General features: G+C 40.2%; 1 protein-coding gene across 1 annotated transcript in view; it reads left to right on the plus strand.

Moving 5' to 3' along the window:
- Positions 1-23,494, plus strand: part of CSMD1 (CUB and Sushi multiple domains 1) — a gene marked incomplete at both ends in the record, with an annotated part of 1,174,241 nt that overhangs the window by 1,016,928 nt on the left and 133,819 nt on the right. Inside the window, 4 exons of the mRNA XM_084285255.1 lie at positions 334-403; positions 8,854-8,970; positions 12,476-12,685; positions 22,931-23,119. Of these exons, the coding sequence (XP_084141381.1) occupies positions 334-403; positions 8,854-8,970; positions 12,476-12,685; positions 22,931-23,119 (586 nt within the window). The remainder of the gene's footprint in view (positions 1-333; positions 404-8,853; positions 8,971-12,475; positions 12,686-22,930; positions 23,120-23,494) is intronic.

Below are 23,494 nucleotides of genomic sequence, written 5' to 3' on the forward strand. Positions count from 1 at the left end.
CCTGGAATAAAATGGGGACTGAACTGACTTGACCATATGAATGCACAGTCAGCTGCTTCTCTCTTGTAACCATCCTTACATTTAGTCTGAAATTTTGAAGAGGTTTTCAAGTTATCAAAAGAAGAGCATTTCAGAACATTTAGCCAGCAGAAAAAGATGATGAAAGCTGAAGTATTTGAAAATAGTTTAACAAACTCATGAAAGTGATTATAATGCAGTTGGTTGATATATGAAAAGTGTACGTGATGAGGCAGGAAGTCCTTTGTAGCTCTGCTTTGCTGGCAGGTCCCATAATGAGTATCTAAAATCTCATATTTTTCCCTTTCCAAACAGGGCCGTTCTCATATTTCCTGTATGCCAGGAACAGTTCGACGTTGGAACTATCCATCTCCTCTCTGCATTGGTATGGATACTTACTTGTTTACATCATGTTCTAAACATCACAGAATTATAGAATGGTTTGGAAAATACCTTAAAGATCACCTAGTTCCAACCCCCTGCATGGACAGGGATGCCACCCACTAGATCAGGTGGCCCACGGCCCCATCCAGCCTGGTCTTGAACACACTCCAGGAATGAGGCATCCACAGCTTCTCTGGGCAACCTGTTCCAGTGCCTCACCACACTCTGAGTGAAGAATTTCTTCCTAATGTTTAATCTAAACCTATTCTTTTTTAGTTTAAAACCATTCCCCCTTGTCTTATCATTATCTGCTTGAGTAAAAAGTCACTCACTATCTTTTTTATAAGCCTTCTTTAAGTACTGAAAGGCATCAATGAGGTCATCCCAGAGCCTTCTCTTCTCCAGGCTGAACATCCTCAGCTCTCTCAGCCTCTCTGATCATCTTCATGGCCTTCCTCTGCACCCACTTAACAAGTCCACATCTTTCATGTGCTGGGGGCCCCAGACCTGGATGGAGCACTCCAAATGGGGCCTCACAAGGGTAGAGTAGGGGGGGGACAATCCTCTCCCTTGGCCACTCCTCCATTGATACAGCCCAGGATGCAGTTGGTCTTCTGGGCTTCAAGCATGCACTGCTGGGTCACGTTGAGCTTTTTGTCCACCTGAACCCCCAAGTCGTTCTCTGCAGGTCTGCTTTCCATGAATTCTTCTCCCAGTCTGTCCTCATGTCTGGGATTGCACTAACCCAGGTGCAGCACCATGCACTTGAACTTGTTGAACCTCATTATGCACATATGGGCCTTCTTTATATTCCCCAAGATCACTTCAGCTGGGCTATCAACTGCGTCATCTTTTTAGAGGAGCCCTTCCTAATTCCTTTGGGACAATTCACATGTATTTTCCTGTTGCTTCCTAAAATGTCAGTGTTTCCAGGTTCCCCGGTCACTCGGAGGAACATCGTCTTCCCCAGCTTACACTAGTTTAAAGCTCTGCTAATAAGTCCAGCCAGCTTACTGCCTAGAATGCTTTTGGCCCACCTGGTCAGGTGCAACCCACCTTGTGTCAGCATGCCTGGTCTCTTAAAAGTGTGACTGAGATTGTACAACCCCAACTGAGATCACACAACCCCAAATCCTGATCATGGCACCAGCCACACAGCCAGTCATACACTTGATCTATCATCTTCTTCTTGGGTCTCAGTCTCCAACTGGCAGGACAAAGGAGAACAGTACTTGCGCTCCTGATCCCTTCAGCATCTTTCCAGGGGGCATAAAGTTCCTTATGATATTTCAAATTATCCTTGTTGCAGCCTCATTTGACCATATGTGAAAGAGTAGGAATGGGTGGTAGTCTTCTGGCCACACCAGGCTTAGTAGCCTCTTTATGGTATCACAAATGCGGGCAATGAGAAGGCAGCAGAAGTCCCTCGAGAGATTATCCAGATGTCAAACAGATGCCTCAGCACCTCTCAGAGAGGAGTCTCCAGTTATTAACACAATTTGTTAATATGTTAATGAGTTTTTTTGTTGTTGTTATTGTTGTTGCACTGGTTCTAATACAGGTGGTTGGTTGTACCAACTTCGTCCTTTCCTGGCTCCTTGCCATTACTCACACACTCCTTTTTCCAGCCCCAGAGCATCATATGTGTTGTGTAGGGGCACCTCGGGTGCAAGAGGGAGACTCTTTCACCTGCTCCAAGCAGAGACAAGGGATCAGTCTCCCTTGTCTTGTGAGTCAGTCAAGTCTGTCAGTTCAGGCCTAGAAGCCAGCTTACCTTCCCCTTGCCAGGACCTAAGTCTCTCAGCCTGTGTCAGAGCACAATACTGAGCATCTATCTCCTGCTCAGATTCCTTGATACTTTTTTTTTTTTTTTTTTTTTCATGGTGAGCTCCTCTCACAACATGGCAGTGTGCTCAAAAAGTTCATTCAGCTGGCACACTTTTATCTGCAGCATCCACTTCTATCTTCAGGCCCGAGGGGGACATCCAGATTCTGGAGTTCTCTGCAACTGAGGGCCTGGGCAGCTATGTTGGTTCTCAGAGGTCTGTTTGGGTGTAGGCCAGGTTTCAGCCTCAGCCTGGCTATCGCAGCGAGTGGACACCATTTCTGTTTCAGTAGGGGGCTGTTTCTTACTGATCTCAGAATAGAAGAAAGTGGCACACCTTCTGCCTTTCCTGTGTGCCCTCATGATCAAACTACCATGCTGTGCCCTGGATGATGTGCCATGCCCTGTTTGCCTGCCCTATTCGCCTCAATCCGGTCACTTGCTCTCCCTAGGGGCTGTTTTGTATGTTTGTGGGGTGGCTGCTACTGCTCCTGGCCCTGCTCACAGCTCACCAGCAGCTCTCATGAGGGCTGCCTGCTCCTGGTGGCTCCCTTCCTAGGACTGTCCTGGTGCAGGAACCACCTTCACACTGCAAACCCCTCCTCTGCTGCAGAACATGTCTTCCCCACAGTATAAGCAGCGACTAAGCCTTCTGGGATAGAGGAATTACAGAGTTCTAGAGACACAAAAGAGTCTGAATCTTTTCATTTGATAAAGTCATTAAAAGGTGCTGAATTAAAAAGTTCATTGAAAAAGAATCACAGAATCACAGAATCACAGAATTTCTAGGTTGGAAGAGACCTCAAGATCATCGAGTCCAATCTCTGACTTAACGCTACCAGTCCCCACTAAACCATATCCCTAAGCTCTACATCTAAACGTCTTTTGAAGACCTCCAGGGATGGTGACTCCACCACTTCCCTGGGCAGCCTGTTCCAATGCCTCACAACCCTTTCAGTGAAGAAGTTCTTCCTAACATCTAATCTAAAACTCCCCTGGCTCAACTTAAGCCCATTCCCCCTTGTCCTGTCACCAGGCATGTGGGAGAACAAACCAACCCCCACCTCACTACAGCCTCCCTTGAGGTACCTATAGAGAGCGATAAGGTCGCCCCTGAGCCTCCTCTTCTCCAGGCTGAACAAGCCCAGCTCCCTCAGCCGCTCCTCGTAGGACTTGTTCTCCAGGCCCCTCACCAGCTTCGTCGCCCTTCTCTGGACCCACTCAAGTACCTCGATGTCCTTCTTGTAGCGAGGGGCCCAAAACTGAACACAGTACTCGAGGTGCGGCCTCACCAGAGCTGAGTACAGGGGGACGATCACTTCCCTAGCCCTGCTGGTCACACTGTTCCTGATACAAGCCAGGATGCCGTTGGCCTTCTTGGCCACCTGAGCACACTGCTGGCTCATATTCAGCCGACTATCCACCATCACTCCCAGGTCCTTCCCTGCCTGGCAGCTCTCCAACCACTCATCTCCCAGTCTGTAGCTCTGCTTGGGGTTATTGCGACCCAGGTGCAGGACCCGGCACTTGGCCTTGTTGAACTTCATGCAGTTGACCTCAGCCCATCGGTCCAGCCTTTCCAGATCCTCCTGCAGAGCTTTCCTACCCTCAAGCAGATCGACACACACACCTAACTTGGTGTCATCTGCAAACTTACTGAGGCTGCACGCGATGCCCTCGTCCAGATCATCGATGAAGGTATTAAAGAGGACTGGCCCCAGCACCGAGCCCTGGGGGACGCCACTAGTGACTGGCCTCCAACTGGACTTGGCTCCATTCACCACGACTCTTTGGGCCCGGCTATCCAGCCAGTTTCTAACCCAACGAAGCGTGCGCCAGTCCAAGCCAAGAGCAGTCAGTTTCTTGAGGAGAATGCTGTGGGAAAGAGTGTCAAAAGCCTTGCTGAAGTCAAGGTAGACCACATCCACAGCCTTTCCCTCGTCCACCCAGTGCGTCACTTTGTCATAGAAGGAGATCAGGTTCGTCAAGCAGGATCTGCCTTTCATAAACCCATGCTGACTGGGCCTGATCGCCTGCTTGCCCTGCAAGTGCTGCGTGATGACTCTCAGGAGGATCTGCTCCATGAGCTTTCCTGGCACTGAGGTCAAACTGACAGGCCTGTAATTTCCCGGGTCTGCCCTCCGGCCCTTCTTGTAGATGGGCGTCACATTTGCTAGCCACCAGTCAACTGGGACCTCCCCCGATAGCCAGGACGGCTGATAAATGATGGACAGTGGCTTGGCCAGCTCCTCTGCCAGTTCCCTCAGTACCCTTGGGTGGATCCCATCCGGCCCCATCGACTTGTGCACATCTAAGTGCCATAGCAGGTCACCAACCAGTTCTTCATGGATAGTGAGGGCCACATCCTGCTCCCTATCCCCTTCCACCAGCTCAGTGTACTGGGTATCCAGAGAACAACCGGTATTGCCGCTAAAGACTAAGGCAAAGAAGGCATTGAGCACCTCCACCTTTTCCTCATCTCTTGTAACTAAGTTTCCCCCCGCATCCAGTAAAGGATGGAGATTCTCCTTAGTCCTCCTTTTTGTGTTGATGTATTTATAGAAACGTTTTTTGTTATCTTTAAAGGCAGTAGCCAGATTGAGCTCCAGATGAGCTTTGGCCTTCTAATTTTGTCCCTGCACAGCCTCGCTACATCCTTAAAGTCCTCCCTAGTGGCCTGCTCACTTTTCCAAAGCTTATAAACCCTCTTTTTTCTCCTAAGATCAAGCCACAATTCTCTGTTGAGCCAGGCTGGTCTTCTTCCCCGCCAGCTTGTCTTTGGGCACGTGGGGACAGACCGTTCCTGCGCCATTAAGATTTCCCTCTTGAAGAGCGCCCAGCCTTCCTGGACCCCTCTGCCCTTCAGAACCGCCTCCCAAGGGACTCCACCAACCAGTGTCCTGAGCAGCTCAAAGTCAGCCCTCCGAAAGTCCAATACAGCAGTTTTACTGGTCCCCTTTCTGGCCTCGTCAAGAATAGAGAACTCCACCATTTCGTGGTCACTCTGCCCAAGACAGCTCCCGACAATCACATCCTCCACCAGTCCTTCTCTGTTTGTGAAGAGAAGGTCTAGCGGGGCACCACCCCTGGTAGGTTCACTAACCAGCTGCATCAGGAAGCTATCTTCCACGCTCTCCAGAAACCTCCTCAGGGCTGTGTTGTGCTTCCAGGATATGTCAAGGAAGTTGAAGTCCCCCACGAGTACAAGAGATGACGATTTTGCAACTTCTGTCAGCTGCCTGTAGAGTTCCTCATCCGTCTCCTCATCCTGGTTCAGCGGTCTATAGCAGACCCCGACCAGGACACTAGCCTTGTTGTCCCTGCCGATCCTAACCCAAAGGGACTCGACCTTGTCATTCCCAGCCTCGAGTTCTACAACCTCGAAAGACTCGAAATATAGAGAGCCACACCACCACCCCTTCTGTGCTGCCTGTCCCTTCTAAAGAGCTTATAGCCAGGCATTGCAGTACTCCAGTCATGAGACTGGTCCCACCACGTCTCCGTGATGGCAACCAAGTCGTAGCCTGCCTGCTGCACGATGGCTTCCAGCTCCTCCTGTCTGTTACCCATGCTGCGTGCATTGGTGTAGATGCACTTCAGCTGGGCCATTGCCTTATCCTCCGGCCTTGCCATCGTTCCCCCTGGCACAGCCCCAACAATCCTAGCTTCAGCCCTATCCCCCTTCCTACGTAGTTTAAAGCCCTCTCAATGAGCCCTGCCAGCTCCTGGCCCAGGATCCTTTTTCCCCTAAAAGATAGGGACCCGTCTGAGGCCATCAGGCCAGGTGCTGAGTAAAGTGCCCCATGATCAAAAAAACCAAGATTTCTGCGTTGGCACCAGCCCCGGAGCCACGTGTTTAACAGGTGGGCTTTCCGTGTCCTCTCTATACCCCTCCCTGCCACCGTAGGGATGGATGAAAACACCACCTGCACTCCCGCTCCATCCACTAACCGACCCAGCCCCCTAAAGTCTCTTTTGATAGCCTTGAGGCTTCTCTCTTCGATGTTGTCACTGCCCGCCTGGACTATCAAAAGAGGATAATAGTCAGAGGGGCGTACCAGGTTGGGAAGCTTCCTGGCAACGTCCCTGACCCTGGCCCCAGGGAGGCAGCAGACTTCCCTACGGGTAGGGTCAGGCCGACAAATAGGGCCCTCTGTTCCCCTAAGAATCGAGTCTCCAACAACAATAACCCTCCTGTCTTTCTTGATGGAGGCAGTCCTGAGGCGTGGAGTCGGCCTCCTCATCCTAGGCATCCTCCTGGGAACACTTGCTACCTCTTCCTCAGCTACTGGTCTGTTGAGTTCCAGGGCCTCAAACCTGTTGTGTAAGGGCACCTGGGAAGGTGGGGCCAGAAGGGGAGGGCGTCGCCTGCGATGTCGAGCAGGGGCCTGTTTCCATTCCTCCTGAACTCCCAGATCCCCTCCCTCTGCCCGACGGCTACAGGGCAGGGGGTCCACCCCCATTTGGGGTGTCTCACCTCGGTACCTCTCCTTGAGGCCCTGCAGGGAGTCGCTCCACCAGTCTATCTCTCGCTCACACTCCCTGATGGCCCTCAACCTCTCCACCTCCTCCTTGAGCTCCGCCACCATGCGGACCAGGTCATCCACCTGCTCGCACCTCACGCACGCAGTTTCTCTGCCTCCTGCCGATGGCAGCAACAGGCTCAGACACTCCCTGCATCCGGTGACCTGAACTGCGGCATTTTTTAACGGGTAGTCGGTCTGGGTGTGTACCGACTTCCTGGAGAGCGCACCGTGCCTGGTGGAGACCATTATCACCTAGCTATGGCTGTTGTTAAGGAGGTGTTCGTGTGGGCAGGGAGAGCGCTCTGCCCTTCCTGCGCGCCCTGCCTGCTCGCCCTGCCTGCGCTAACTGCCGTGCCACTCCCTTCTGACGTGCCACGCCCTGTTTGCCCGCCCTGTTCACCGCACTCCTGGTCGCTCGTGCTCCCTAGGGGCAGCTTTTGAACGGCTGGGGAGGGGGCGCTGCTGACTCCGCCTTCGCCTCGTCAGCCTCCCTCACGAGGGCTGCTGGGTCCTGGCGGCTCCCTCAAGTAGGCTCGATGCCGGAAAAATTAGCCCAGCCTGGCCCGATCCCCTGCTCCACTGCAGAACGTGTCTGCCCCGGAGCCGATCGCCTCGGCAAATGGCAGTGAAATGGCGGTGGGTCCCGATTTAAATAGCCTGCCGCTGACGCTGCTGGCTTCGCCTTCGCCTCGTCAGCCTCCCTCACGAAGTTCCCCTTTAAGAACACAAAGACGTTATTCAGCAGATCTGTGTTTTCCCTCTGTGCAATATTGATTCTGTTTAGGCAAAGTTTAGGAGAGTCAAGATTTTGTTGTCTGTTCTCATGCTTATTTCAAGAAAAAGCAGAAATTAAGGGGAGAGAAGCAGAACTCCATCATAATGCTCTGTTACTTCAGCCTTGAAATACATTTGTCAGTGAATGTTTTTAACATTAATATTCAGTCAATAAAAGCTTTTTTTTTTTTTTTTTTTTTTTTTTTTTAAGCTTCATATCTAAAAAGAATTTAAAATGTTGTGATGATATCCAGCAATACTAATGTGAAATGCTTTTAAAGATTCCTTGTCAGAGTTGGGCCTACCTACATATTAATTTGTATTTTCAACTTGCAGTTAACATGATGGAGGCAGGGCAGTTCATTCAAAACAATTGTAGAAATGGAAATTTTCTTCAGGCAATTGGCTTTTTGTATGTGTGTATATATATATTTTTTGATGGAGTTTTTCCTATTTTCAATTTTTATAAGGTCTAACCAGTAGACCATTTTCATTTTTTCAATACAATTATTGCAATTCACAGTATCATAGTATCACAGTTCTGATACCAGATGATACATCATTGTAACAGCTGTTGTGAAGATGCATGGGTTTAAAAGTAATGATTCCTTAAATAATGATTTTAATTAGATTTCTTGAAGTAACTTTTCCTTCATATTGTCATCTTAACCAAGATGTCAAACAAGAGTCAGCCACTCCTCTATAAGTTGCTTTGCATATTTAGTTTTACGTCATCCTAAATGATGCAAATGTCTTTTCACTCTCTACACACGTGAACTGCCTAAAGAAAACACAAAGATAGTAAGCAAAGCAAACTTCTGTTATGCAGTTAGTCAATCCTCTTTGTGAAATAAAGAAAGAACCATGTTGTTTGTTTTTTTTTTTTTTTTTTTTTTTTGGGGGGGGGGGTTGATTGCTTTTAGTTCTAGTATAGTTTTATCTATATTGGCTAGTAGATTTACTACCATGTCATAGATCATGGTCATAATTCAGTTTAATTCCAAATCTGTTTCACCAAATATGGAGCCTCTCTACATAGCATGAGACATTTTTACCATAACTGGCAGGCTTGGACAATGGGTTATCCAGATGTAACTACACATTTGCAGTAAAATCACAGTGAACATATTGCATGGATTAAGCATTTTGTTCTAACTTGAATTATTTTTTTCTTTCTTTCATGAGGCGCGTTTTGACTGTGATAAATTTAACTGCTTGGGGATCATGGGGATAAAATGGAAAATAAGTTTTTTGAAGTAATCATATGCCAGATATTAAGAATTAGCATTACTAAACAGACAGTGATTTTCTTTTTACTTTTAACAGCTAAATGTGGTGGAACTCTGACTAACATGGGTGGTGTGATCCTGAGCCCCGGTTTTCCTGGAAATTATCCTAGTAACTTGGACTGTACATGGAAAATTTCATTGCCTATTGGATATGGTAAGCAAGCTTATATTTGGAAAGGAATTATTTGGAATAATCAGATTTAAATATAAATAAGAATATTCTAATTTCCAGTATGAGATAGATTTTATCCAGTTGAATGTATTGTCAACCTACTACATATATATGCACTATCTTTTGAGCTGAAAATGGTTGGCAGTTCAGAAATGTGTCTTTGGCAAAACAGCTTGTTACTTGTAAAACTCAGTGTGTCTCAGAAACTGGTTTCAAAGCAAATGAAATCTGCTGCACAAAGATGTCAGATGAAATACATAATGCAACTTCTAATTTAACTAGAGGTCTTCTGTTTAATGTCCTTTAGAGTCCTCAAAGTGACCTTTTAACAGCATTTTTTTTATGTTCTAAGATAATGGACAAAATTTTATTTCTAGCATTGTGAATTTGGTTAAAAACATTCTAAAACTGTATTCCAAATCCCAGGTAACAAGTGCCAACCTAGAAACTTTACAGGTTTGCCTTACAACTATTGTCGTACTGAAAATGCCTTAAAAATAATAATAATTAGGTTGAGAAGGTAATCATGGATAATAAGTGATCTATAACTGCATGTATAAAACAACCTTCTATCATTATCAGAAATAAAAGGGGAGTAAGTTTTCTTGCTGTGAAGCATTATGCCCCATACTGTGAATTCAATGCTCGTTCTCAAATAAGAATTTTAATTTTAAAAGCTTATTATTAAATTCACTATACCCAACTCTAGAAATGATTTTATTTTCTGTGCTTTCCGTTTGCTTTCATAAGAGGCATTTATGTAGTAAGATGTACTACTTACATCAAGTATATTATACTAAGTTAATTTGTAGACATACTGTGCTACTGTGAATATTTTGAAGAGCAGTTGATGTAAGTCTATGAAAACAAGATTAGGGGTAGATCATTGCATGATGTAAGTAAGTGCAAGTAAGTAAGTAAGTAAGTAAGTGGTCTGGTCCTCTTATCTTCTTCGGATAGTGTCGATTATTTGAAAAAAAATGTTAAAAGCTGTCAACATTTATTTGATAATAACCAAGTTTAAAGAAAACAGTATGAAAATGTTAATATATTTCAACTCTAAGATTTCAGTCAGAAACTTTATTAGAATCCATTGGTCAATATTTTGTACTTTCTTACAAAAACTGCCTGGAAGAATTCAGAGTGAGGTGGACAAAGTGGGACAGAGAATTAGAGTTGAAATAATGTTAACAAAGAGTTAAAAGAGTGTAAAAGAATGTGTTCAGTGATTTGCAATTCTGTCAATACCTGTGTATATGAACTGAGCTTCTGAATTTGGACATGTGCTACTGTTGATTTTAAGTCAGATGACCTTATTAAGGCAAATAACCTTTTAAAGGTCTAGTTTTACAAAAGAAACATATGTTCTGTAGTACAAATCTGATGTCATGTATATCAGGAGCTATAGCAAGATGGAGAAAAAATAATTATTCAAAATAGTTCAAGGAAAATCTTGCAGCAGGTTCCTCTCAAAACTAACTGCTAACACAGTACCCTTTATCAATGTGTACCTGGTAAAACTGATCCGTCATAGTTACAGATAACCTTAGGCTGATTTTAGCATTCTAAGGCTATATTCGTAGAAAATATAAATGATGCACAACTGTTCTGGATTGATGTCTTCCTAAATAGGTTACTACAATACCACCTTCTAAAATCAGTCCTTCATATTTGTCAGTCAATTTTCTTTAAGCCTTTCCACGTGGACAATATTAATGGCTTAATTTCACAAGAGTTAGCTGTATCCTATTATTATCCCTCTCAGTTCTTAGAAATTCCCCTGTAGCAATGATCCTATAACTAGAAAATATTGTGATTTTGTTTGGCAAGGGATTTAACAGGTACAAGATGTTCATGCCATTGATCTATCATTGTTTTCAAAAGCATTGGGAAATGACATTTTTTTTTACCATAAAGTTGCTACAGGGATTTCTTTTTTTCCAAAGTGTCTCAAACAACCCACAGATAATGTCTTTACACCAGGTTTAGTCAATATGATTGATGTGAAGTTTCACAGAAAACTTCCACTGCAAAATCTTGGACACTGTGTAATTATGTGTATAAGCTCGTCTACATTCATCCTTTCATATCAAAATAAATATGTTAAATCAGAGCAAACTGGAAAATATTTCCAAAATTGAATAATTCTCCAGTTTTTTTTTTTTTGTTTGTTTTTTTTTTCAAGTATTTTGATGTGGTACTGAACAAGTAATACCGTGCACAAAAACTGAGCAAGAGGACATTCATGAACATTTAATGACTGATTCAAATTCCACTGAAATGGTTAATCTCACAGTGACTTCCTTTCTTAGTAAATATCCATTTATTCCCATACATTTTTTGATATGTATTCAGACTTCCTATTTGGATTATTTTTTTTGATTTAGTACAAGCACGTGGATGTGCTTAAACTAAGTTCAACAATAAAATGTTGGGAGCTAAAAGTCACCCAAGTGTACTGCTCTCTTCATTACATGAAAACATACCGATCATCTAAAAGAAGTCACTACTAAAATCCAAATCTTTTAAACAGATTGAAAGTGCGTCTTTTCAAGGCTCAGCTTGGAATTTTCATTATTCAGGGTCTATTCAAGTGAGAGAGGAAATCCTCTCTCACTGAGAGGATCCTCTGAGATTGGAGCAGGAAGTAATACAATTATTTTTTTGACTGGATAATAATTTATTTTCTGTAGCTGTTTTATTCTGAATAATTTTATGTAAGTAATGATTTAGTGTAGAAACCATTTTCTTTAACACATTGAATTGACAATTATATATGTAAAATTCAGGTTTGAGTGGTACACATTATGTGTCCTCTGATTGGAATTAACATTCAAAACATTTTTTTCAAAAACAAGATATGTTTACATTTATGTAATAAGTGTCTATTTTAAGCAGTTTAATTTTTTTTTAAGTTAGTGATAAATCTACTTTTACTTCTAAAATACAAATATTTTATATACTGAATGCTAGTAGTATGAATTCCTTCTCAGTAACTCACTAAGTAACTAAAGAAGGGAAATTCCATTTTCAAGGTACTCTGTGGATCATTAGAGACTATTTCAAAAAATTGGGCTCCTGTATTTAAATATCTAAACACTGATTTGGGGCCTATATACATATGTTCATTGGAATTACCTGCTTGTCACTTTAAGCATCTTAAGTATAATATTAATAGTCTGTTCAAATCTTTAGAATTCCTATGCTGTTAATATGTCTGGTATTGTCTGATAGAAATCATTAAATGCTGATGTTGAAGACAAGATGTTTCCAGGCTGCTTGGTGCTCTACCTCATCTTATATCCCAAAAGCATTGTAAAAACAGTGACTTCATTCAAGTTAGACTAACCATCTCAGACACCATACAGAAGGTGGCTGACTTTAATATGTTCTGTATGATTCTCTATTGATAGCATTGGAATAAGTTTTTGTTTTTGTTTTTGTTTTTTTAATTTGAATTTGTCTTTCTTTCTTTCTATTGCTGCAGGTGCACATATTCAGTTTCTAAATTTCTCCACTGAAGCAAATCATGATTTCCTTGAAATTCAGAATGGGCCTTACCACACCAGCTCTATGATTGGTCAGTTTAGTGGAACGGACCTCCCGTCACCTTTACTAAGTACTACTCATGAAACACTTGTCCATTTTTACAGTGATCACTCAGAAAACAGGCAAGGATTTAAGTTGACATACCAAGGTAAGCTTGAAATAGTACAGTGAAAATTATGGTAAAAATAAAAATTTACAATATATATATATATATTTACTTTTAGGATAATTTACTCATGTAATTTTTTAAATCCATAGATTAAAAAAATAAATAAATCTGTAGTATGTTTCATCCATCCAACTCCTTTACAGTGAGACTGTGTTGTTTTTTTTTTTTTTTTTTTTTTTTTTTACTGATGTAAAAGCCTGAAGCCAAGGTAGTATCATTTGCCAAAGTCTGTATAGCTAATACATCCTTTCATCCAAGTATGGTGTGCTGTTACTGGGCAATGCTGCTGTTACGATTCAGTGTCATGTTTTCCAATTTAGATATGTTTTTTATGTTTAATAAAGCAAATGAGAATTTTGAAATATAGCATGTTATTTTAAATATAGATTAAATATTTTAAATATAGATTAAATTCTTTTTATTATATTTTTTCAGTTTATATGTAGGAAAGAAAAGAAAATGAAAAACATTCTATATCTGTTTTTTCAAATAGTATATTCAGGATTTGAATATCTGAATTTGTGATCTTTTACTATTGGCTTTTTTATTCATCTGAATAGCTTTTTTTTTCTTTTTTTTTTTTTTCTTCTCTCCATTAGTGGCACAAAAATGTCATTAATTTGCATGTATTTCAAAAATTCTGAAATACTCTTACTGAAAGCGGTTAAAACTCACTGCAGGATCTGAACAGATTAGCAAAATATTAAGGCTGGTTGAATGTCACCTTGTTTTAGGCTACTAATTTCGATCATTTAGGTTTTCATATATACGTATATAAGCCTATATGTTTATATAAATATGTATGAATTTGTATATATATATACAAATATATATATAATTATAATATATACTTATAGTTAAATCATATCTACAGAATCAATAGGTAAAGAGTAAATGACTTCCAGCAAAGATTTGGTTCACCAAATTAGGTACATAAAGCAGATAAAGCACTCCCAGGAAGAGGTCTCATCTCTCTATTGCCTGTGGAGATGATCTAGTCATGTTCTGTCACATAGTCTTAGATGTCAAATAGGGAATGCTGTCACAACATCACACTCGCCTAGTGTGGTTTTTATTCCAGGCCAAGTGTAATTGTAGGACAGGTGGCTCTTTTTCAAAATTTCTGGAAAGACAGAAAAGAGGCAAATTGTATAAATGCAAAATAAATAAAATTCAAAGCTATATGATATGCTTCCTGTATATTCCCTAGTGCTCTCTGTTCTGTTTGTTAATTACTGTTTTTTTTTGTTTTGTTTTTGTTTTTTTTCTGTAATGTAATAAGCCCTTCCTTAATGGTATTGAGTCTTTATAGGCTCAACTACATGTGACTAACTCCTGACAAACAGGAATTCCTAACAATAAATTAATAGTTAAATCTTAAATTGCTTGTAGGATTGTATAGGATTGTAAGATTGTATAATATTTCACATCTGGAGGGAATGCTCCATCTTGCTCAGCTAGATTTTGTGTTTTTTTGTTTCATGGAAAGCATACATTCATTTCTAATAATCACAGTGTTTTATGATGCTTTGAACAAGAGAACAAGAAAACAGGTTCTATTTGCTTTTTAATCAAAATACCTTTTGTATCTTTATCTCTTCTTGTGTATCGGGGTGCAAATGTAATTGGTGTACATGGTGTTCTGTGATTTTAGCAATGACAGTGATTTTTGTTAATGATTATGGAAATGATAGTACACGATGGCACTGAGGTAGATTGACCTTAGCTAGCTGTCAGGTGCTGAGCATACAGTTCTCTCTTACTCCTGCTCCTCAACAGGACAGGAGGAGAAAATACAATGAAACAACTCATGAGTTGAGGTAAGAACACCTATCTCACCTAATATCTCAGGCAAATATCTCACCTGTCACAGGCAAATCAGACTCAGCTTGGAGAAGTTGGATTATTATTAATGTATTAAGTTTATTGCACATTTTTAAAAGGATGGTGAATTCAGCTCAGAATTACTCATTTCTTCTGTTCTCCCCTTCCCCACTATGTCCATGAGGATTATTATGACTGTTCAGAAGTAAATGACAATGTGATGAAGAAGGCACCATAAAAAATAAACTGATATCTTTTGTTTTACTTTAACCCTATTATGTTAAAATCACCCCCTTTTCAAAGACATTGCCTTATTTCTGCTTCACCCAATTTCAATCTGTCAGCGTGTGATATAAGTTATGTCATGACTGACTCATTGACAGTGCGAAATTGTGTCCTCTATTTAAATAATAGAAAAGAGATGCACCTAAAACCTAAACAATGCCCATGTTGAGAAGGTAGATAGTCTATAGAGGTAAATTCAGCTTGCTGACTAACCAGTTGGAATGTTCCTTATTGCAGCATATTTTAATGCACATTGTGTCCCGGGACACAGGAGGGAGATGAAATATAAGATTTTAGCATGGATGTCACATTCAAAATCTTCTTATGGACAAAAGGGAGCACATCATATAAAGAAAGCTAGGAATTTATTTTTAGTCCTCAGCTCTTTGCTGGGAAAAGCATGATGTTCGTGATGGGGATTTTTTACAGTTTAGTCTTGGTTTCAACTTCAATTAATGCTTAAATCCACTGTAAAAAAAACTTCAGTACATTGAAAAAAAATCAGTCAGTGATTAAGCTATGGAATCTTCTGTGTGTTTACTATTTTTCATTGGCTTTTATTATTATTTTTTATTTATTTACTATATTATCTCACAGTATGTTTCTTTCCTACTGTTTCCTAGCCAGACTTTGAAAGTTGCTTTCCCCAGCTTCAATTACTCTTAAGTCCCTTATAAGTGACTATTGTTATTAAGCAGTGACTGCCAAGTCTTGCTGGACCTTTATCATACGTGGTATTTGCAGAGTATAACATGTTAGGTAATAATCAGTTGGCTGCTAGCAATTGTTAAAATGAGCTAAATTCAGCTCAGGCCAAGGCATGACCAGACTGATCTCAGATCTCTTGCACTATCAGGTGCATAAATGGTGTATAGCCTATAACATTTTACTCTTACAGAAAATGTATTGATTGTGTTTCATGGGTTTGAAGATACTGTAAATACAGTAAGGTAATCTAGAAAGGGCTTAATCATTTTGGTGTCTGTTTATAAGAACATAGTGCTTAAATTTAGGTAAATAAAATAAAATATATAAATACAAGCTTTTTTTGTTCTGCAGCTGACAAAGTAATTTACTGACTTCATCTTTCCTCCTAACTGGAGGAAAACCATTGAATACCATTGATGGTCAGATCTTCATTGTTTTGTGCTTTGATGCTTTCAGGTTTTGTCATCACTTCACCTTCACAATTGCATTACATTAGGAATGAAGAGTATTCCATGATTTTACAAAACTGAGTTAATGAAGTCTGTTGTTTGACATTTTGTTTTATCAATAACAAGAGGGAAATTCATATTGGCTGTGTCTTAGCTCTCTGTAGCAGTTCAGATAACTTTTATCAAGTACTATTTTTACTGATCTGTAAGATAATTAGAGGACTTTACAGTTCCTGATTTTCAAAAGAGTAATATGTATTTTGTGTGTGTGTGTTTCTGTTTTCTGTTGTTGAAATAACTATTCCACTGTTTAATTCAAAAACCAGAAGCATTAAGAAACTGTGGCTTTTTATTATCCTCACTGTGGTTTTGCCACCTATGATAAGCAGCAAAGATGGGAAGCAACCAGAAATGCTTAGAAGAACATTTCTAAATCTCTTTGGACTTACTGAGACTCCCACGTCTTTTGAATCTCAGTATCTGAGATGCAAGCAGTGTATGCATACCATATCTGAGGGGAAGAAGTCACACAGAAGACTGTCACAGAATTTTGATTGGCAAGCCAAGTTGACTAATTACAGGCTGAGGATACTCTGCATATAGCTGGAATGACTCAAGATATATGCTACGTCAGAAAAATAAATGTCTGTTACAGACATTTTTTTTGCGGGTTTTAATACGTGGCTATAGTATAACTGTTACTTCAGCCTCTTAAAGCTTCTGGAACATATTTTTTTCTACATAGCTGTCCCTTTGGGGCTAGAACTTCTTTATTGGAAGCAGGTAAATATTTTATTTATGTAATCGTTACTACAGGAATCATAGTTCCTATGACTGGAATTCTAACAGCATTTTTAATCTGTTCTGAATTTCAGTGTAGCATAAAGCTGAAGTGAGAATCTCACTCTGTTACACTTGGAGAGAAACATGTTACAGAAAATACAGAAAAAAGTTCTGATGCACTTTTTTACTTCCTCAAGCACATTCATGCATGTACACGATATACTTCAAATGTGTTAAATCTGATGACCTTTATCTATCAAAAGGATGACTATGATTGAGCTTTTGAGACATAGAAATTCTGGAAAGAAAAAGGGATTTGTTGAAAAACTGCTATATTTCTAAATACGGTTTCAGAAGTTGTCCTAAGGGAGTAATACTAGTGGAAGTGAATAATATCTTTGGGGGGCTCATGGAAAATGATTTTATAACTCTAGACAAAATTAATCCATGTTTTGTAACTCTAATCCTGGCACAATGCATCTGCAGAAATGTTCTTTAAGTAGTCTTAATTGTGAGATTTCCTAATGTTTGAGTGTTTGTGTACTCTGCTGTCTGCTAATAAAATTTTTCTATGCAGTAATTATTTCTATGTTGAAGTGTTATAGATATATGTAGTATTTGCAGAGTAAATCACCCTAGTGTTAATGTAACAGGGAAAATACATTTAAATCATAAAATCAATATATTAAATCATAAAAGCAGGATAGTGGATAATCAATTATATTCCTTTTGTGATTTACATTCTTTTCTCACCAATGGAAAATATATTGCACAAAGAAATGCAAAATATCAGTACAAGATATCATGTTGAAATTCAAATATTTGACTATTACCAGGGCTAGAATTAAATCTTTCTCTCAGATTTTCTTTATGTTGGGCTTCATTTCAGGCTCTCACTAGGGTGCTTTTTTTTTTTTTTTCTGTTGTGAAACAATATATCATTTGGTAAAGCTCAATAAGAAAAACAAGTCTTTGGGCATGACACTAATAAAAAAGCTTTCTTTTGTGAGGTGTGACATCAGAATTGTGGGTAATATTTAATAGTGATGACTGAATAATGAATTGCGCTGTTAAATCAGGTATAGTTGTTGCATGTATCAGAAGTACAGAGAACAATATAATTCACATTCATATTAAAGCTATAAAACAAATTCATTGAGTGGCCTATAAATTATGAGATGATAGATGGATCACCTGACTTACAGTTACTCAACAAATTTATAAATCACTTATAGGATTTATACCACAAGTCACATGCGGAGAGTATCTTCACCTTTACCATCATTTTTCTTACTACATTCTTCTCCAGCAAATGCTTTCACCACTGTCTGACTGACAAATTTATGATAATCTGATTTAGGCAGAAGATTTTCATTCTTATTAAATGAAATACCGGAACTACCCCCCAAAATTTCTGTATCTGTTTATTTACCTTACTTACAATGAGGAGGAAAAGATATGTATCTCTGAATTAACCAGAATTTTAGAAGATCAAAAAGGAGGACTAAGGAGAATCTCCATCCTTTACTGGATGCGGAGGGAAACTTAGTTACAAGAGATGAGGAAAAGGCGGAGGTGCTCAATTCCTACTTTGCCTCAGTCTTTAGCGGCAATACCGGTTGTTCTCTGGATACCCAGTACACTGAGCTGGTGGAAGGGGATGGGGAGCAGGATGTGGCCCTCACTATCCATGAAGAACTGGTTGGTGACCTGCTACGGCACTTGGATGTGCACAAGTCGATGGGGCCGGATGGGATCCACCCAAGGGTACTGAGTGAACTGGCAGAGGAGCTGGCCAAGCCACTATCCATCATTTATCAGCAGTCCTGGCTATCGGGGGAGGTCCCAGTTGACTGGCGGCTAGCAAACGTGACGCCCATCTACAAGAAGGGCCGGAGGGCAGACCCAGGAAACTACAGGCCTGTTAGTTTGACCTCAGTACCAGGGAAGCTCATGGAGCAGATCCTCTTGAGAGTCATCAGGCAGCACTTGCAGGGCAAGCAGGCGATCAGGCCCAGTCAGCATGGGTTTATGAAAGGCAGATCCTGCTTGACGAACCTGATCTCCTTCTATGACAAAGTGACGCACTGGGTGGACGAGGGAAAGGCTGTGGATGTGGTCTACCTTGACTTCAGCAAGGCTTTTGACACCGTTTCCCACAGCATTCTCCTCAAGAAACTGGCTGCTCGTGGCTTGGACTGGCGCATGCTTCATTGGGTTAGAAACTGGCTGGATAGCCGGGCCCAAAGAGTCGTGGTAAATGGAATCAAGTCCAGTTGGAGGCCAGTCACTAGTGGCATCCCCCAGGGTTCGGTGCTGGGGCCAGTCCTCTTTAATATCTTCATCGATGATCTGGATGAAGGGATTGAGTGCACCCTCAGTAAGTTTGCAGATGACACCAAGCTATGCGCGTGTGTCGATCTGCTTGAGGGTAGGAAAGCTCTGCAGGAGGATCTGGATAGGCTGGACCGATGGGCTGAGGTCAACTGCATGAAGTTCAACAAGGCCAAGTGCCGGGTCCTGCACCTGGGTCGCAATAACCCCAAGCAGAGCTACAGACTGGGAGATGAGTGGTTGGAGAGCTGCCAGGCAGAGAAGGACCTGGGAGTGATGGTGGATAGTCGGCTGAATATGAGCCAGCAGTGTGCTCAGGTAGCCAAGAAGGCCAACGGCATCCTGGCTTGTATCAGGAACAGTGTGACCAGCAGGGCTAGGGAAGTGATCGTCCCCCTGTACTCAGCTCTGGTGAGGCCGCACCTCAAGTACTGTGTTCAGTTTTGGGCCCCTCGCTACAAGAAGGACATCGAGGTGCTTGAGCTGGTCCAGAGAAGGGCGACAAAGCTGGTGAGGGGCCTGGAGAACAAGTCCTACGAGGAGCGGCTGAGGGAGCTGGGCTTGTTCAGTCTGGAGAAGAGGAGGCTCAGGGGCGACCTTATCGCTCTCTACACGTACCTTAAAGGAGGCTGTAGCGAGGTGGGGGTTGGTCTGTTCTCCCACGTGCCTGGTGACAGGACGAGGGGGAATGGGCTAAAGTTGAGCCAGGGGAGTTTTAGGTTAGATGTTAGGAAGAACTTCTTTACTGAAAGGGTTGTTAGACACTGGAACAGGCTGCCCAGGGAAGTGGTGGAGTCACCATCCCTGGAAGTCTTTAAAAGGTGTTTAGATGTAGATCTTAGGGATATGGTTTAGTGGGGATTGTTAGCGTTAGGTCAGAGGTTGGACTTGATGATCTTGAGGTCTCTTCCAACCTAGAAATTCTGTGATTCTGTGAAGATAGGCTTTATTTTTGCACTACCATTCCAAAGGATTTTAGGGATGTTGTACAAATTAGAGGGATAGATATTGATGTTATTTCAGCATTTTTTCTTTTGCCTGAGTTTTTTCCTGTGTTTCCTTCTCATGTAGATCAGTGAGATAAGTGCTATAGCCTCCTTTAAGAGCACAACAAGGTCGTGCAGGTAGTGTTGTAGTACTGTAGTACTGCACATTACGCTGTATTGTGTGAAGGTAGTGTTGTAGAGCACAAGAAGGTCTCCCCTGAGCCTCCTTTTCTCCAGACTAAACAACCCCAGTTCCCTCAGCCGCTCTTCACAGGACTTGTGTTCCAGGCCCTTCACCAGCTTTGTAGCCCTTCTCTGGACATGCTCCAGCACCTGGATGTCCTTCTGGTACTGAGGGGCTCAAAACTGAACACAGTACTTAAGGTGTGGCCTCACCAGTGCCACATACAAAAGGACAATCACTTCCCTAGTCCTGCTGGCCATGCTATTTCTGATATGAACCAGGATGCTGTTGGCCTTGCTGGCTACCTGAGCACAGTGCTGTCTCTTTAAGACTTGGAAAAGTCTGAGACCACACTCATGTCTAAAATGTTCCTTGTAGGTACTTTATTGCAACAAATTAACCAACACAAAATGGTATTTTTCATGCACATTCATCTCAAAATATTGTACAATCAAAGTTAAAAAGTTTCAGTACTTATTGTCATTGTTCCAAAATACTGTCTTTGTAACTATTGGACAAAGTTGTAGTGCACCTTTTCAAATAAATCTGTGAGATCCTGTAACCGTTCAGAACAGTATTTTATTGGTTTTGTTTGTTTTTGCTTCTTTTTTTTATATAGTTTGCTAAGTAGATTTTTATATAATTTTATATATTAGTCTTAATAAATTCCATAATCTTAATATTTTTAGTATTCTATTTTGTAGAAAGATGTTGGTAATAATTCATATTGATGCTAATGATATTAGCTGTAGTGGTGCTATATGAATAATGAGATCAGGGGTAATAATACCATCAAAAATTAATGAGCCACTACTAGGATTTAGCAGAAGATTTTAATGAACCATAATTAAGGTAGAATAAAGTTGGTTAGTTGTTTTTTATTATTATTATTTCTTTGCCAGTAGCAATTAATTCTGATTGTTAAGTTTTCATTTTCTCTTGATTTTTTTTTCGTTGTTACTTGAAAGAAGGAGTGTCTGATTTCTTAGATGATTTCCGAATATTTCTGGTAATTCTGTTTCTCTCCACATCTTTGTATTCTTACAAACACTGCATTCTGGATTCACTGAATGAATCAGGGAAATGGAGGAAGCTGCCTCAAAATAAAATTTGTCTTTGTTCTGTAGCTTGACTTTAATCAGCAATGACTGAGAAAAACTATGATCATAGCTCTGTTTCAGCAAAGCAATTAAGTAGAAGCTTCACTTTAAGTAGGCATAGCCCTACTACTTCAAGTAGGTACTTTAATTAAGCACAACAGAATTATGTTTTCCCTTACCTTGCTGAAATGGCTAGTTTAAGAATCTAATTGATAATAGCAAGTATATGTTCCCAGAATGAACATATTCATATTGTCATGATTCACTTTGAAAAAATAACAAAATACTTCATGCATATGTTCTTCATCTTACTGTATATATAGAGCTTAGACTTAAAGGCATATAAAGCATGCTGGAATTATTGCTCTTGTTTGAACTTCCTTATCTTCTGACGAGTATTTTGTAACTAAATGGAATGCTCAGAGAAATCAGGGCATTCATTTTTTCAATAATAAGTCTTTAACATTTATAACCCCCCCCCCTTTTTTTTTCTTCCTGTGAGACTATTTATCATTTAAACATTCTATAGCAATATATCTCCAATATGCAAGCACATACTTTTATCTTTGTATCTCAGTGAATGTCATTAGTGAAAGTTCTCTCTGAATGTTCATTGCACTATGTTGTATTAATTAAATATGTATAATATTTTGAGGTATTTGGAAACATAAACACCAACATTATTATACATTATTAGAATACTTACTATACTGTTTGTGTGGAATCATTTGAACAATTGTTGTGATTGTGTGCCGATTTATTGTTGAAGCCATTGCACTATCTAATCAGTGGAGGTAATGAACAAACTGCAATATCGCCAGTCAAATAAATATAAGCCAGCATAGTAATACACATGCTTAACCTCAATTTCAAAAGTTTGGGTTGCTACAGAGTGTTCACAATGCTGCAAAAACTTCATTTTTGTTGTGCTGCAGTTACATTCATTCATTCATTCATGCAGTTACATTCAGTCTTAGTGTATGACACATAGATTGGTATGAATACTATCAGAAAAAAAAGTCTCAAGTTGTTATGGTGTTATAATTGTACACTTCAGTATTAATAAATATAAACTTCCAAATTTGGAAGTTGCACTATGAACTATTCAATAGATTTGAACACTTTTTATAAAAATAGTTTAATTTCAGTCATCGTGGACATTTTCTTTTCATAAATCATTTGACCATTTCTTACTTGGAATGGATTGAATTGTTTCATATATCAAAATAGAAAAATACACTTGAAAATATCTGGGGAAAATTTTAATCTTGAGAATAGTAGTGTAGTAATAGTTTAGTAATAGTAATAATAGTATAGTAATAGTAATTCAATCTATTCCAGATTTTGATCTTTCCAATGCTTGTTACTGAAACTAATTCCTTCATTCCTTTGTTAAGAGCTTAATTGTTCAAATGAATGATTTATTCCTGTAATTATTTATTATTGATATGTATTAACCATTCTGGTCCTGAATTTTGGCATTTGTGTTAACCTATTATGGAATCCAGTACAGAATTTAAATTAATGGTTAATTCTTGTGTTGAGAGCTAAGCACTTATTTTCTCTTCCAGCTTATGAGTTACAGAACTGCCCTGATCCTCCTCCTTTTTTTAATGGATATATAGTCAACTCGGATTACAGCGTGGGTCAGTCAGTATCATTTGAATGTTATCCTGGATATGTTTTGAGGGGTCAGTCTGTTCTCACATGCCAACATGGAATAAACAGGAATTGGAACTACCATTTCCCTAGATGTGAAGGTAATTTTCAGTGTGCTTCAAAACTCACAGTACTTTATGATTTTTTTTTACTTTTTTAATGCAGCCTTTAGTGAAGAATTGCGCCTTTATCTTAATCTGTAATGTAAGCAGCCAAAGCCTGAGTGTAATATTATGAATCATGTTCCTCATAATGATTTATTGTTTCTATTAGTATCTTTCAAAGTCTTATTGAGTAAAAATGATCTTAAGTCCATGTGATTTTTTTTTTTTTTTAATTCTAGTCTATTTGTGGTGTTTTTTGCTTTTGCTTTTTTGTATGTGTATGTGTTTTCTTTTGGGTGGGGACAATGAACAGAGTAGCCTATAATTTTTTTCCATTGTGAAGCTTTTACTTGGACTTTCATCTAAAACATG

The sequence above is a fragment of the Netta rufina genome (assembly GCF_964035555.1).
Source record: "Netta rufina genome assembly, chromosome: 3".
Classification (NCBI taxonomy): domain Eukaryota; kingdom Metazoa; phylum Chordata; class Aves; order Anseriformes; family Anatidae; genus Netta; species Netta rufina.